Source organism: Neovison vison, chromosome 11 (assembly GCF_020171115.1).
Source record: "Neovison vison isolate M4711 chromosome 11, ASM_NN_V1, whole genome shotgun sequence".
Classification (NCBI taxonomy): domain Eukaryota; kingdom Metazoa; phylum Chordata; class Mammalia; order Carnivora; family Mustelidae; genus Neogale; species Neogale vison.
This window is the reverse complement of record NC_058101.1, coordinates 33,340,588-33,354,578: the sequence shown is the minus strand read 5'-3', so window position 1 is coordinate 33,354,578 and position 13,991 is coordinate 33,340,588. Positions and strand designations below refer to the sequence as shown.

General features: G+C 37.3%; 1 protein-coding gene across 1 annotated transcript in view; it reads left to right on the top strand.

The window, feature by feature from the left end:
- Nucleotides 1–2,105, top strand: part of SLC30A9 (solute carrier family 30 member 9) — an 86,236-nt gene extending 84,131 nt beyond the window's left edge. Inside the window, exon 18 of the mRNA XM_044224131.1 lies at nucleotides 1,021–2,105. Within this exon, the coding sequence (XP_044080066.1) occupies nucleotides 1,021–1,065 (45 nt within the window). The 3' untranslated portion in view covers nucleotides 1,066–2,105. The remainder of the gene's footprint in view (nucleotides 1–1,020) is intronic.
- Nucleotides 2,106–13,991: the final 11,886 nt, after the last annotated feature.

The window sequence follows — 13,991 nt, the reverse complement described above, 5'->3', positions numbered from 1 at the left end:
CCTGACATTTTTGTTCCCAGAGTTAGCATTATAGTACATTGTAATGCTTAGGAGCTTGGAGTCTGGAATCTCTCCTGGCTTTGTCACTCACTTCCAGCTCCTTAAGTTTGGGCAGGCTATTAATTTCTTCAGACTTCTGTTTTCCCCCATGGAAAATGGAAACGATTGAGTTAGTAGAGGGCTTTAAAACACACACATGCATGTGAAGCCCCTTCCTTAGCACAGTACTTGGCCAAACAAAAGTAACTGCCCCTCAGTGTTAACTGTCATTATTGTTAATGTTTTTTTTTTTTTAAAGATTTTATTTATTTATTCGACAGAGAGAGATCACAAGTACGCAGAGAGGCAGGCAGAGAGAGAGAGAGGAAGAAGCAGGCTCCCAACCAAGGAGAGAGCCCGATGCAGGGCTCGATCCCAGGAGCCCGGGATCATGACTTGAGCTGAGGGAAGAGGCTTTAACCCTCTGAGCCGCCCAAGCGCCCCACATTATTGTTAATGTTAATGCGCTGGCTCGTAGATGGTTATTGATATAACCATCTTGGCTCCCTGACTAAACTGAGTCTCTCAAGGTCAGGAACAGGCTTATTTAATGATCATAGCTCCACTTTCTAGCACAGTGTGTGGCCCTGAACTATATGACTCATTGCTAACATATATAGAATAAGTGGTATTTTATTTTCTTTCAGATGATTTCTTCTGATTATTATTATTATTGTCTTCCAGTGATTTTTCTTTTTACCCCAAATGAGTATATTATGGAAGTTTTGCAATGTTTGGCACATATGAGATTTTTAATCCATTCTTGTATTAATGAACATATGAACAAACTCAGGGAGGTAGGGCTCTTTACCATATTGTTCATAGTGTGTAATATTCCTCTATTGATTTTTATCTTGCTAACATACTACCATGAAATTGTTTGACCATATATGGTTTCAGTGGCTTTAGTGATCTAAAGGAATAAAAGGAAGCAAAATTCTCTTATGTTATGAATAATGTGGTGGTGATTTTTCCTTCCAGAAACGAAATCCTGAAGTGCGACATGTGGATTTGGAGATATTATAGATTTGATGGAATGAATCACCTTGGAAGGAAGCCTTGGAAACAAGTTTGGCGAGCCTGCTCTCCCAATCAAAGGAGTCCATGCTACTCAGAAGCTGTTTTATTAAGATGGAGGAAATACTTAATGTGAAGGGCAGTTCAGCAGTCTACAGAACTAATACTACTTCATATTTCTGAGAGACATATTACAAGTTGAATCAATTTGGAAATCTTGTTTTTATGTTTCAGTAGAGAACATTTTAGTTGTCTCAGTTGTTCATAATTTTTCATTTTACCCCATCAGGGTGTATTGTACCTTGCAATCATGTTTCCTTTCTTCACATTGCTAAGAATAAACAACATCCATAGGATTATAATTTTTAATTTTATGACCACTGAAGATTTCACTCCATCAAAACCCATCAGTCTTAAACAGTCACTCTGTTTTTTTTTTTTTTTTCTTATAGAATGTGGGAATTATTTCTACATAATTTTGCCCGGAGCACTAAGAGGAACACTTTCCTAACCGAGTTATCCACAAATGTTCATTCCAGAAATGGCTTAGTTACTGAATTGAAGGAAGACATGTCAGTCCACTCTTTTAGGCTATAGTAGTTGCCATTTTGTAAAATTTCTATCCCTCCATAACTTTTTTTCTTTCTTTAGTTTAATTTTTCCAGTGTAGGAGATCCAAAATAACCCTAGATGTTTCCATAGGCCAGTTTGATGGCTGTTTTTGTTTGTTTGTTTTCATGTTTTTCACTGGCTTTGGTGCCATAATGTGTATTTACTAGGAGGTAATGCATTTATAAGCATTTTAACATTCTGTAAAATGGACTAGAAATATTTATAATTTTGCAGACAGGACAGCATTTTATTTTTAATTTATTTAAAAAGGCACTACTCATGTAAATCTGAACCGTGGAGTATTTCTTGCTTTAAGAGAAAGAGAAGTAAATCTCTTCTTATGCAGAAACTTGTGGCCATGATTTTGTATAATGTCATAGTCAATAATGTGTCTGTAATATGAGTTTTTTGCAGTTATAAATGGGCATTTAACATAATATGTGGCTAAAACATTATGTAATTAAGTAGCTTTCTAGTGATCATCAGGTATCATGGTGAAAAAGCATACAATTCAGTAATGGAAATTTAGTGCAAAACTATAGCTGTGTCTCCATTCATCAAAATTACTTGGGGCACCTGGGTGGCTCAGTGGGTTAAGCCTCTGCCTTCGGCTCAGGTCATGATCCAGGGTCCTGGGATCAAGCTCCACATCGGGCTCTCTGCTCAGCAGGGAGCCTGCTCCCCCCCACACACCCCCGCTTCTCTGCCTACTTGTGATCCCTCTCTCTGTCAAATAAACAAATAAAATCTTTAAAAAAAAAAAAAAAGCAAAACAACAACAAAAAAACCCAACTCATATGCACTTTAAATTGTTCAGGTAGCAGAGAGAATTGTCCAGGCAAGACTGATGGCTGGGTGATTTCTTTGCTGGATAAGTGAGTGTTTGACCTAAGGACCTAACTGTATGAGGTCAGTGTCTAAAAACCTACTCAGATTGAGGTTTATGAATCACAGCAAGTTGTAATCCTGGAAACAAAAAATAAACATTTGGTTAAAGGGGTTGTAATGGTAGTTTTTTGATCCAGGAATGTCATTTATTGGAAAATTATGAAAATTTACATCAGTGTACTTTTTTTTTTTTTACCATTACAGAGCATTTTGCATGTTGTACATTTTAAGTGAAATAACATTCCAGTTTTATTTTTGAAGATACAAAATAATTATATACATGCATATACACATGTAACACACACAGTTTGATTCTCTTACGGCTTCAAATTCTTTACCCTTTCTTTTTTTTTTTTTAAACTGTTTTTGACCCATTATACTTCACTCCGTACTTCTAATGTCTAGTTCCCACTTGTCAATTGTCCCATGTCACTGTCATATGGGAAGGTACCAAATTACATGCGATTTCCTCCCAGTAAAATTACTCTGAAAAACTTCACATAGCTACATGAGAGTAATTAACTCGTTTAGGAAAAAATGTTACAGTTGATGTGCACAAGTTATTCTAAATGGTAGATTTTTTAAGGATTCCCTAAAAGAAACCAATTCCTGATATTTCATTGAGTTTTCTAATCTGATTTTTATTGAAGTCATGCCAGTTCTTAAATAATAGAAGGCTTATGTTTGTCTTTTCTTTCCATTTTTGTTCTGTACTAATATTGTAAAGTTTAACACAATTTGACATAAAGACGTATGGCATTATCTAAGAATTTGAGTATTTCTGTGAAAATGTATGTTATCACTGCTCTGTTGTGTTTTTTTTTCTCCTTTTAAATTAGAGTCCAGTTTGAATTTTAAAACCAGAGAATTTGGGCCTCTTTTTTTTTTTTTTTTTTTTCAAAATAAGAGAATATCTGTTCAGGTTTCTTGGTTTTGTGTTTTTCTAAATTAATGATTCTACTTTAAGTCTTGACCTGATGATGCATACATAGCATTTGAACATGTAAGCATATGAATCTTGATCTTTTCAAAGGAAAATAGCTTCCGTGATAAAGTAATTGTGAAAGTCAGAGCCCTTGACTCCTACTTGCTGACCTCAGGAGCTCAAAGGTGAACACATATGCTGTTTTTAGTCCCAGCTGAGAATGGACCTCCAATCAGCTGTAAGTAGTAGGCCCCAAACTGTGTAAGGGGGCACATTTTTAAGACTATGGCAGTTGGGAGAATGAGGGATGGAGACCTATTTTTAAGTTGACCATCTTGGTGGCCAATAATACCCAATTTCAATGAGCGAGATTCCTGAACGTGTACTAAAGAAACTGAGATAGGATTAGACTGGAAATTTTTCAGATTTTCTTCAAAAACAAAGTTAATCTCTGCATACATACATCCTACCCACACACCAAATAACCCAGAATAACAAAATGGCATAAGACTTGAATTTTGGGCATATGATCTTAGTGTTACCTTAATTGTCCCATAATTTGGAGAATGCTTTTTGCTAAAATTACACCATCTAAAGGAAATGACTTAAGTTTTAAATCTGATAACTTTTTGAGGTAGAATGTTAGAAACTACAGAAAATTGCACAGGCATTTAGAATTTATACTATCTTAGATTGCATTTGTCAAGCTTTGGCATTTCTTTTAAATGTGATGACCCCCAATTTGCCAAACTGTCAGAAGTCAGTGAAGCAAAGAACTGAAGGTAAAATGTTGATTCAAAGATTGTCTCCCCTAAATCCCTCATCCCTGTGCTTGAAATGGAAATTTGGAAGGCATTTATGTAGAAGATTGGTCTGGCAGCCTTTATATTTGCATTAAGTTTAGTAGCATCTCTAGACTTTGGTTTTATGGAAGAGAAAATTTTTATTTTTATTATACTGTATTTCATCTCTCTGATTTTGCTGGCAGATTAAGACGGCCCTAGCCCCTCAGGATGCTTTTTCCTTAATAAATGTCAGATGTAAGTAAGAGCAGTTCACTTGTTAGTTTGGGTTTGTTTTTTTTTCCTTCCTGATAAATGTCTTATCAACTTAAACCCTCCTTTACCTCATGTACTAATAAGAACTAAACTGTAAACTAAATTGATACATTTTACCTTTAAAATGCCTGTAATTTTGAACAGAATTTATTATTCATTGAGTATGCTTGTTTGTAAGTTTCCTGGTTTTACAATACCAAAATATAACAACTTAGTCATTTTATAACCAGTTTCAGGATAAAGAGAACCGTTAACAACATACCATTAGGAAGAGAACTGTTACTAACATACCATTAGGAGATCGTATGTTTGGTAAAAGCACAAACCCCAGATGTTATATCCCTTATTGGTATATATTATTGCATTTTGACGAAACTAGATTATTTAAACATGTTAATTAGGTTATTTCTTCTGAGATGTGTCTATGTAGCATATTTAGAGGAAAAAAGAAAAAAAACCAACACAACACTAAAAGCTGCAACCTAGAGCCAAGCTGCTCTGGGGCCCATGATGAATTCTCTACTAACCCTAATATAGGAATTCGAACTGTACTTTCCTTTTTATAAGAAGCTAAACCAAAGTAATTACTGAAAGTAATTTGGTATTTTGAGAGCGCATAGTTCCCTCCCCTAAATCAAAATTTATTGAAAATAGAAGCACAGGGGTGCCTGGGTGGTTCAGTTGGTTAAGCGTTTGTCTTCAGCTCCGGGCACAATTTCAGGGTCCTGGGATTGAGCCTAGCATCATGCTTCCGGCTCAGTGGGGAGTCTGCTTCTCCCTTTTCCTGTGGTGCTCCTCTTACTCACTCTCTGTGACAAATAAATAAATAAAATCTTAAAAAAAAAATTAGAACAGAAGCACAGTTGTTTAAAATGTGCATAGCAAAATACAGAATTCTATCGGTATCTTTATGGGCTTGTAGAGGCTTTAAAACAGACTTAAAACATAGCTATTGGTATTACGATAGCTATCAACAGGATAATTTGAGTTTTTTATGTCAGGTACCCTTTTACATATATTAACCCCTTTAATCCTTACAAAGAGCCAGTGGAATAGAGATGATTTACTTTTTTACCTTTTTAGAGATGATTGAATGCGGATGAGGGAACTGAGATGCAGGAGATCTAGGAAGCCTGAGGATATGCGGCTGATAAAGGGCTGAGTCCAAATTTGAATGCAAATAAATTGGGCTCTTCCAAGTCACTCTGCTGAGCACGAGAGCCCAAGAAGAGTAGCACTCAATAGAAAGTGGAAGCAAAATAATCATTTTATTGTGAAATAAGCCAGTGAGTTAATATTCAGTGGTCAGAACACCAAGCCATGTCTAATTTAGACTTCTTGAAACGGGGCTGGTGAGGTGGGCTTGGGTGGGACATTGACGCTTTATAGAAGCTGAGGAATTGGCTGTCACTTCGAAGTTTTTATTTTCAAGTATTACTTACAGACCACCTTAGAGACATATGCAGAAGGCACTACTTAGTTCAACTGTCAGTCATTGATTTGAACCATGCAGCAAAAATATTTAGGGGAAGGTGGGGAGGTTTGCATTAGTCAAAAAATTATAGAATGCCCTAAAGTTATATTTGAATAGATGAAACTTTATGTGATCTAAAATTAAACATTTATGTGTTCAAACAGATACATCAGGAACATTCTCTCTTCTGTGACCCTAGTTACCCATCTTCTTCCAGAGAAAACTTTTCCCAGAGAAAGCTTATGATGTATCCTTACACATAATTCAGTGTATGTATGCACACCCACATGCAAGTTTATAGTATATATATTTCCTCTATTCTACACAGATGGGAAAATACTTATACAATAAAGAATCTTATAATTTAAGAAGTACATATCTGATTCCAGAGTTTTGTGTTCACTGAAAATTTTTACATCAAGAGGATGGAATAGTAGAGTGCTGTCCTTTACTGTGTGGTATCCACTTGTGACATGGGACTATTTCGTAAATAAGTAAAATTGAAAAATCAGTTCCCCGGTTGCAATTAGCCACATTTTCATGTGTTCAGTAGCTAACATGTGGCCGGTGGCTACCATGTTATACAATGTAGATACAGAACATTTCCATTTCAGTTTTTTTTGGACAGTGCCAATATGATAAAGTCATTCTATCTAATCTGTTTAGTATTTGAGAGTATCTTTATAGTGTATAACAAAATACAGATCTTCCTTAACCTACAGTGGTATGTCACTATAAACCCATTGTAAGTTGAAATAATCGTAAGTTGAAAATACATTTAATACATCTACCCTACCAAATGTCACAGTTTAACCTACCTTGAACGTGCTCAGGACACTTATATTAGCCTACATTTGGGGAAAATCATCTAACTCAAAGACTGTAATTAGTGGGGGCGCCTGGGTGGCTCAGTGGGTTAAAGCCTCTGCCTTCAGCTCAGGTCATGATCCCAGGGTCCTGGAATCGAGCTCCGCATCGGGCTCTTTGCTCAGCAGGGAGCCTGATTCCTCCTCTCTCTCGGCCTGCCTGCCTCTCTGCCTACTTGTGATCTCTGTCAAATAAATAAATAAAATCGTTAAAAAAAAAGATTTTAATAAGTTTTGAATGTCTCGTGTACTTCATTGACTTCTGAAAGAAAACAAAGTTTGTATGGGTACAGAAATATCACTTCACTTTTGTGTTTGCATGAGTAAGTAGGATTTGCTGCTCATTGCCTCTGCCCAGCATCACAAGAGAGTGTCCTACCACATATTGCTAGCTTGGAGAAAATATCAAAATTCAAATTTTGAAGTATGGCTTCTACTGAATGTTTATTCTTTTGCACCATTGTGAAGTCAAAACACTGTTAAGTTGAACCATCACAAGTCAGGGACCCTCTATAGCATCTATTATTTGTGGTTGGAGGAAGGTGAAAGAAATTCTAGCTTAGTTCTTAAAAAATGTATTGATGTATAATTCAGTCTTGGGTATGACTTAAGGCTACAACTCGCTAGTGTTACCTTGGATATGTAAATTTCTTTTAAAAATAGTTGGAACTGGACTTCAGCTCTCATTCAAACGCATGATCAACATTCTGAGCGTTACGGAACAAGTCAACCCTTTAAAAAAGTGTTGAACCATCAGAAATTCTTACCCAGATTGATATAGTCTGTGATTCTGAGAGTCAATGTTAGTTTAACGTGGTGGCCCAGCAAACAGCTAAGTTGGTATGACACTATTCATCATCTGAAGGCCTTAGAAGATGAAAACTTGGGATCAAAACTCCCAATTTCTTCACCTTGCCTTCAAAAAAAAATCTCTTACAATCTTTTCCTTCTCAGCAAATGGCATCTTCATTTTTTCAGTTGGCCCAAATCTTGACAAAGCCTGGCTCCTCCGCATTTCTTCTACAATGGACAATTCAACACCTTAGCAAGATCCACTGCCTCTACTTTCAAAATACATGGAGAATCCATTTCTCATCATCTCAATTATTACTTTAATGTCAGCCATGATCACACCAGTTGAATTTCCAAAGTAGCTTCTTAACTACTTAACACATTCTATTTTGACATAGCAGCTTGTGATTTTTTTGAAAATCCAATTGTGTCATTTCTCAAAGCCTTCCTAGTGGCTACTGATCCCCTACAGGACAGCAAAGTCCTGATCAGGCCTACAGTCCTCCATGGGGGGTTTCCTCCACTGTCTCTCTGACCCCATTGTCTCCTAGTCTCTCAGTGTTCCAGCCAGACTGGTGTTTCTGCTTTTCATACATCCTACGTAGGCTTTCTGGGTCTTTGCACTGCCTGGACTACTCTTTCCGCCACATACCCACACAGCACACTGCTGCTTCGAGTATCTATCTGCTCAGATGCCATGTCATCAGCGAGGCCTTCTCTCACTGCTCTGTGTAAAATAGGGAAAACCCTCTCCATCCTCCCCTCCACTCCCCTAATTTTTCCCTGATTTGTTTTTGACCACAGAATTTATTATCTGGCATACTATAATTTTACCTTTGTTTATTTTTTGTTTATCTCAACTAGAATGTAATACCCATTAGAGCTGTGTCTCCAGAAACTGGAATGACATCTGACACCTGGCAGACATTCAATAAGTATTTATTGAATAAGTGAATGTTTTGTGTATGATGCTAGTCTGTTGAAGTATAAAGATAAAAAGGACATAGACTTGGTCTTCTGGCTCACAGTCTAGTTAAATTTGACAAGCAGCAGCTCATACAAATGATTTCAATTCAGCATAATAATGTGTTTATCAAATATTTAACTGGATTGATATTAATCTTCATCAAAACCAGGTTTGTAAGATTGGCATGCTGGTACGCTGCTGAGGGGAGTGTGAATTGCAGCCACTTATCTGTAGGTACCAAGAGTCAAAAATGTTCTTACATTTTGACCTTGTCTTTCCACTTCTAGAAATACAATCTAGGGAAATAGAGCTGCTTCAGTATGACAATTTTTTTTTAATTTAGGAAAATAGTTACAGTATGGCTTATTTATTTATATTGACATATAATGTATTACTTGCCCCATGGGTACAGGTCTGTGAATCTTCAGGCTTACACATTTCACAGCACTCACCATAGCATATACTGTCCCCAATGTCCATAATCCAGTCACCTTATCCCTACCTTCCCTACCCGCCAGCAACCCTCAGTTTGTTTCCTGAGATTAAGAATCTCTTATGGGGGCGCCTGGTTGGCTCAGTGGGTTAAGCCGCTGCCTTCAGCTCAGGTCATGATCTCAGAGTCCTGGGATCGAGCCCCGCTTCGGGTTCTCTGCTCGGCGGGGAGGCTGCTTCCTCCCCTCTCTCTGCCTGCTTGTAATCTCTGTCTGTCACATAAATAAATAAAATCTTAAAAAAAAAAAAAAAAAGAATCTCTTATGGTTTGTCTCCCTCCTGATCCCATCTTGTTTCATTATTTCCCTCCCTAGCTTTTACAACTCCCCACCCTGCTTCTCAAATTCCTCATATCAGAGAGATTATATGATAATTGTCTTTCTCTGACTTATTTTGCCTAACATAATACCCCCTAGTTCCATCCACGTTGTTGCAAATGGCAATATTTGAGGGGGTTTTGATGGTTGCATAGTATTCCATTGTGTATATATACAACATCTTCTTTATCCATTCATCTGTTGATGGACATCCAGGTCCTTTCCATAGTTTGGCTATTGTGGACATTGCTGCTATAAACATTCAGGTGCACATGCCCCTTTGGATCACTACATCTGTACCATTAGGGTAAATACCCAGTAGTGCGATTGCTAGGTCGTAGGGTAGCTCTATTTTCAACTTTTTGAGGAAACTCCATACTGTTTTCCAGAGTGGCTGCACCAGCTTGCATTCCTACCAACCGTGTAGGGGGGGTTCTTCTTTCTCCGAAGCTTCGTAAATTATGGTATATTTATAAGGTAGAATACAATGCAATCTTTGGAAGCATTTTTTTGCAGAACACTTAATGATACGAAAATGCTTAGATAAGAAAAATGTAAGAATACACACCTGGACTTCCAAGTGTCATAGCTAAGGTTTGGGGCTGGGGTAGGAGATGTTACTTGCTTTTTATTGTACACACTGGAAATATTTTTATGAGCAAATATTTTGTAAATTTTAGAAAGTGCTTAGATTCATATTTTTAGCGAAAAAATAAAAATAGGATGCATGACTATTCAGAATAATTCCAATTTTGTGTACATAGAGCACTGAAAGGAGATACACTAATAGTAACTGCTCACACATGGGTAATTTTTATTTTCTTTTTTATTTCTTTTTTGTCATTTCTAGATTTTCTACTATGAGCCTGTCTTTTAGGAAAAAAATGATAATTAAAGAGAACAAACAAGTCTTCTGAGATAATTGATAATATTAGAGTGTCTCATATGTATAATAGAATATTAGTTAAAAAAAAAACAACAACCCAGAATATTGCCATTTGCAACAACATGGATGGAGCTAGAAAGTATGATGCTAAGTGAAATAAATCAGAGAAAGACAAATACCATATGATTTCACTCATGGAATTTAAGAAACAGAAAAAATGAACAAACAAGACAAAAAAACAGACTGGTAAATACAGGGGACAAACTGGTAGTTGCCAGAGGGGAGGTGGGTAGGGGGATGGGGGAAACAAAAGGGGATTGAGAGTACACTACTTAGCTTGATGAGCACTGAAAAAATGTATGGAACTGCTGAATCATTATATTACACACCTGAAGCTAATATAACACTGTGTGTTAATTATACTTGAGTAATAATAAGACAACCCTAAAGTGTGAGGGATGCCTGGGTGGTGCAGTTGGTTAAGCACTTGCCTCTTGGTTTTGGCATGGGTTGTGAGATCGAGTCCTGTGTCAGGCTCCACACTCAGCATGGAGTCGGCAGTCTGCCTGAGCTTCTCTCTCTCTCCCCCCCATACCCTTCCCCCTACTTGTGCTTGCTCTCTCTCTCTCTAAAATAAATAAATCTTGAAAAAAAAAAAAAAAACCTAAGGTGTGAGAACCCTTGAATTAGAATTTTGAACACTTCCTTTCAAAAGGAGGTGAGAACCAACAATTTTAAAGGAAAAGACTTGAGCTCATTTCTTTCGATTATTTTTTAACTTGGATTTAATACCGTTCAACTTCAGAAGTTTCCCATAGGGATTTCCACCCCTAGTAATAGGGGCATATATTGTTGGAAGTCAATATGGTGGTGTGCTTGACTCTTTTGTTTATATGACCTGAAATACTCTGAAATCTCACTGTGGGTCATGGTAAAAACAGTATGTTTGTCAGAGAAGACTAAGGCAATTGTTCCATTGGAAAACTGAAAAAGAAATGTTAAACAGCCTTCAGGGGCAGTTGGGTGGCTCAGTTGGTTAAGTGTCTGCTTTGGCTCAGATCACGATGCCAGGATTGTGAGATCGAGCCCTGTGTCCGGGTCTCTGCTCTGCAGGAAATTTGCTTCTATCTCTCCCTCTCCGTGCGGCTCCCGCTGCTTGTGGGCTCTTGCTCTCCCTCCATTAAATAAATAAAAATCTTAAAAAAAAAAAAAACCCGAGCCTTTGATTACTATATATGCTCACTAAATACTCTTCTCTTTTGGGGTATAACTGACATATAACATTACAGTTGACCCTTGAACAACACGGGGAGTAGAGTCCCTGATCCCTTATACAGTCGAAAACTCACATATAACTTTTGATTCCCCACAACGTAACTCAAATAGCCTACTGCTGACCAGAAACCTTACTGATAACACTTTATTGATACTATTTTATATCTTATATGTATTATATACTATATGCTGCAGTCCTACAATGGAGTAAGCTAGAGAAAAGAAAATATTAACATCATAAGGAAAATACATTTATGGTATTGTACTGTAAAAAAATCTGTTATAAGTGGACCAGCATGGTTCAAATCCGTGTTGTTGGGGGTCAACAGTATAGTCGTTTCGAGTGTACAGCATAACAATTCGATTTGTATACATTGCAAAATAATCACAATAAGTTTACTTAACATCCGTCACAGTACGTAGTTACAAAAGAAAACTTTTGTGATAACTTTTAAGATCTCTCCGCTACTTTCAAAAATGCAATGTAGTATTATTAACTGTAGTCTGCCGGCTTTACATTACTTTGCCATAACTTACCAATTTTATAACTGAAAATTTGTACCTTTTGATCCCCTTCACTCATTTCTCCCACCCCTCATCCCCTTATTCTGGCAACTACCAATCTGTGTATTTATCATTTTTTAAGGTTGATTTATTTTAGAGAGAGAGCGAGCGTTGTGTACAAGTCAGGGGAAGGGCAGGAGAGAATTTTCAAGCAGACTCCCTACTGGGCATGGAGCCCCACGCAAGGTTCCATCCCACAACCACGAGATCATGACCTGAGCCCAAACAGAGTGGGACGCTCAACTGACTGAGCCACCCGGGCTCCCCATCTTCTCTATATTTATGAACTTGGCTTATTTCTTTTCGTTTTTTGACAGCTATTTTTTGAGTGCCGTGTGTCACTAGGCACTGTACCACCTCTTAACTACCCAGGATATGGGGACAGAAATGCCCCCTTGAGGAAGTGCTCTGTAAGGCCAGGCACCAAGAGCAGGATGAAGAGTGTCCTAGGCAAGATGGATAGAATGTGCACAAAAATATGGCTATTGTCTTCAGTTGATAACTCTGTCTAATCAGGCTAATGCATCTTATTCAAACAGGAAAATCAGAGTGCATTTTTATTCGTGAAAACCCTTCCCCTGACGCTAGAGCAGATTGTCTTCAGCCTTCAATATTGAGTGAATTCCACTTTGCGACATTTCTGCCGGATCTAGAGAATCATAATCGATAAGAGACTCGTGCCTATTTTGAAATGGTATGTATGGTGTCTCTGGTGGTTCCGAATATTTAACTTGCTTCCTCAGAAGTGTAGCTCAAGGTATTGTTTCTTGCTGGAGTTCTGAATTGTGATTTATCCATTCTCAGTAGAAATATTAAATAAATCTTGAGAAAACTCTAAAACCCATTTTTATTGTAATTTTTCTTATTGAATTCTAGATGTAATCTTAAGATGATTTAGGAAGACATGAAAGGAGAGGTGGCTGTTAAACTCAGATTGAAGCAATTTAAAATTTTTATAGAAAGTTCTATTTGATATAGAATTTCTCAGTTTATTCCAAATGGGAAAAAGTTTGGACCTCCTGAAGGAAAGAAATAGATGTCACAGCTGTTTCCACCTTATTTGTTCCGGTGGGACTCCTGTTCTGCCTGAGCCTTGCAAGTTTCCTCCCAGGCTCTCTGAGTTACCTTCACTTCTTTGAGGCCCGGGGCCTTTCTGTGTCCTGAGCACAGGCCTAGTTTTGCAATAGGACTACCCCTCAAAGTCTGGCAGTGTTTTCAGACGAAAGGGATTCAATTTTCTCATAAATCGTTTACTTAGTTTTTTACTTTATTGAGGTATAATTGACATATTAGTTTCAGATGTATAGAATAATAATTTGATATTTGGTACATTGCAAAATGATTACCACAACAAATCTACTTAACATCCATCACCTCACATAGTTTTTCTTATGATGAGAACTTCGGAGATCTGATCTCTCAGCAACTTTCAAATATGCAGAACAGTATTATTAACTGTAGGCACTATGCTATATATTACTTCCCCATGACTTACTTATTTTATAACTGAAAGACTGTACCTTTAGACCTCCTTCCCTCACTTCTCCCACCCTTACCCCTGCCTCTGACAATCATCAATCTGTTTGCTGTGTTCACTGTGTCTGTGAGCTGTTTCGTGTTGTTTTTTAAGATTCCACATAAGTGTGATTATAGCAGTATTCGTCTTTCTCTCTCTTATTTCACATCACATAATGCCTTCAAAGGCCATGCATGTCATTGCAAATGGCAAGATTTCTTTTTTTTTTTAAAGATTTTTTTAATTTATTTGAGAGCGAGAGAGAGAGAGACAACAAGAGAGGGAACACAAGCAGTGTGAATG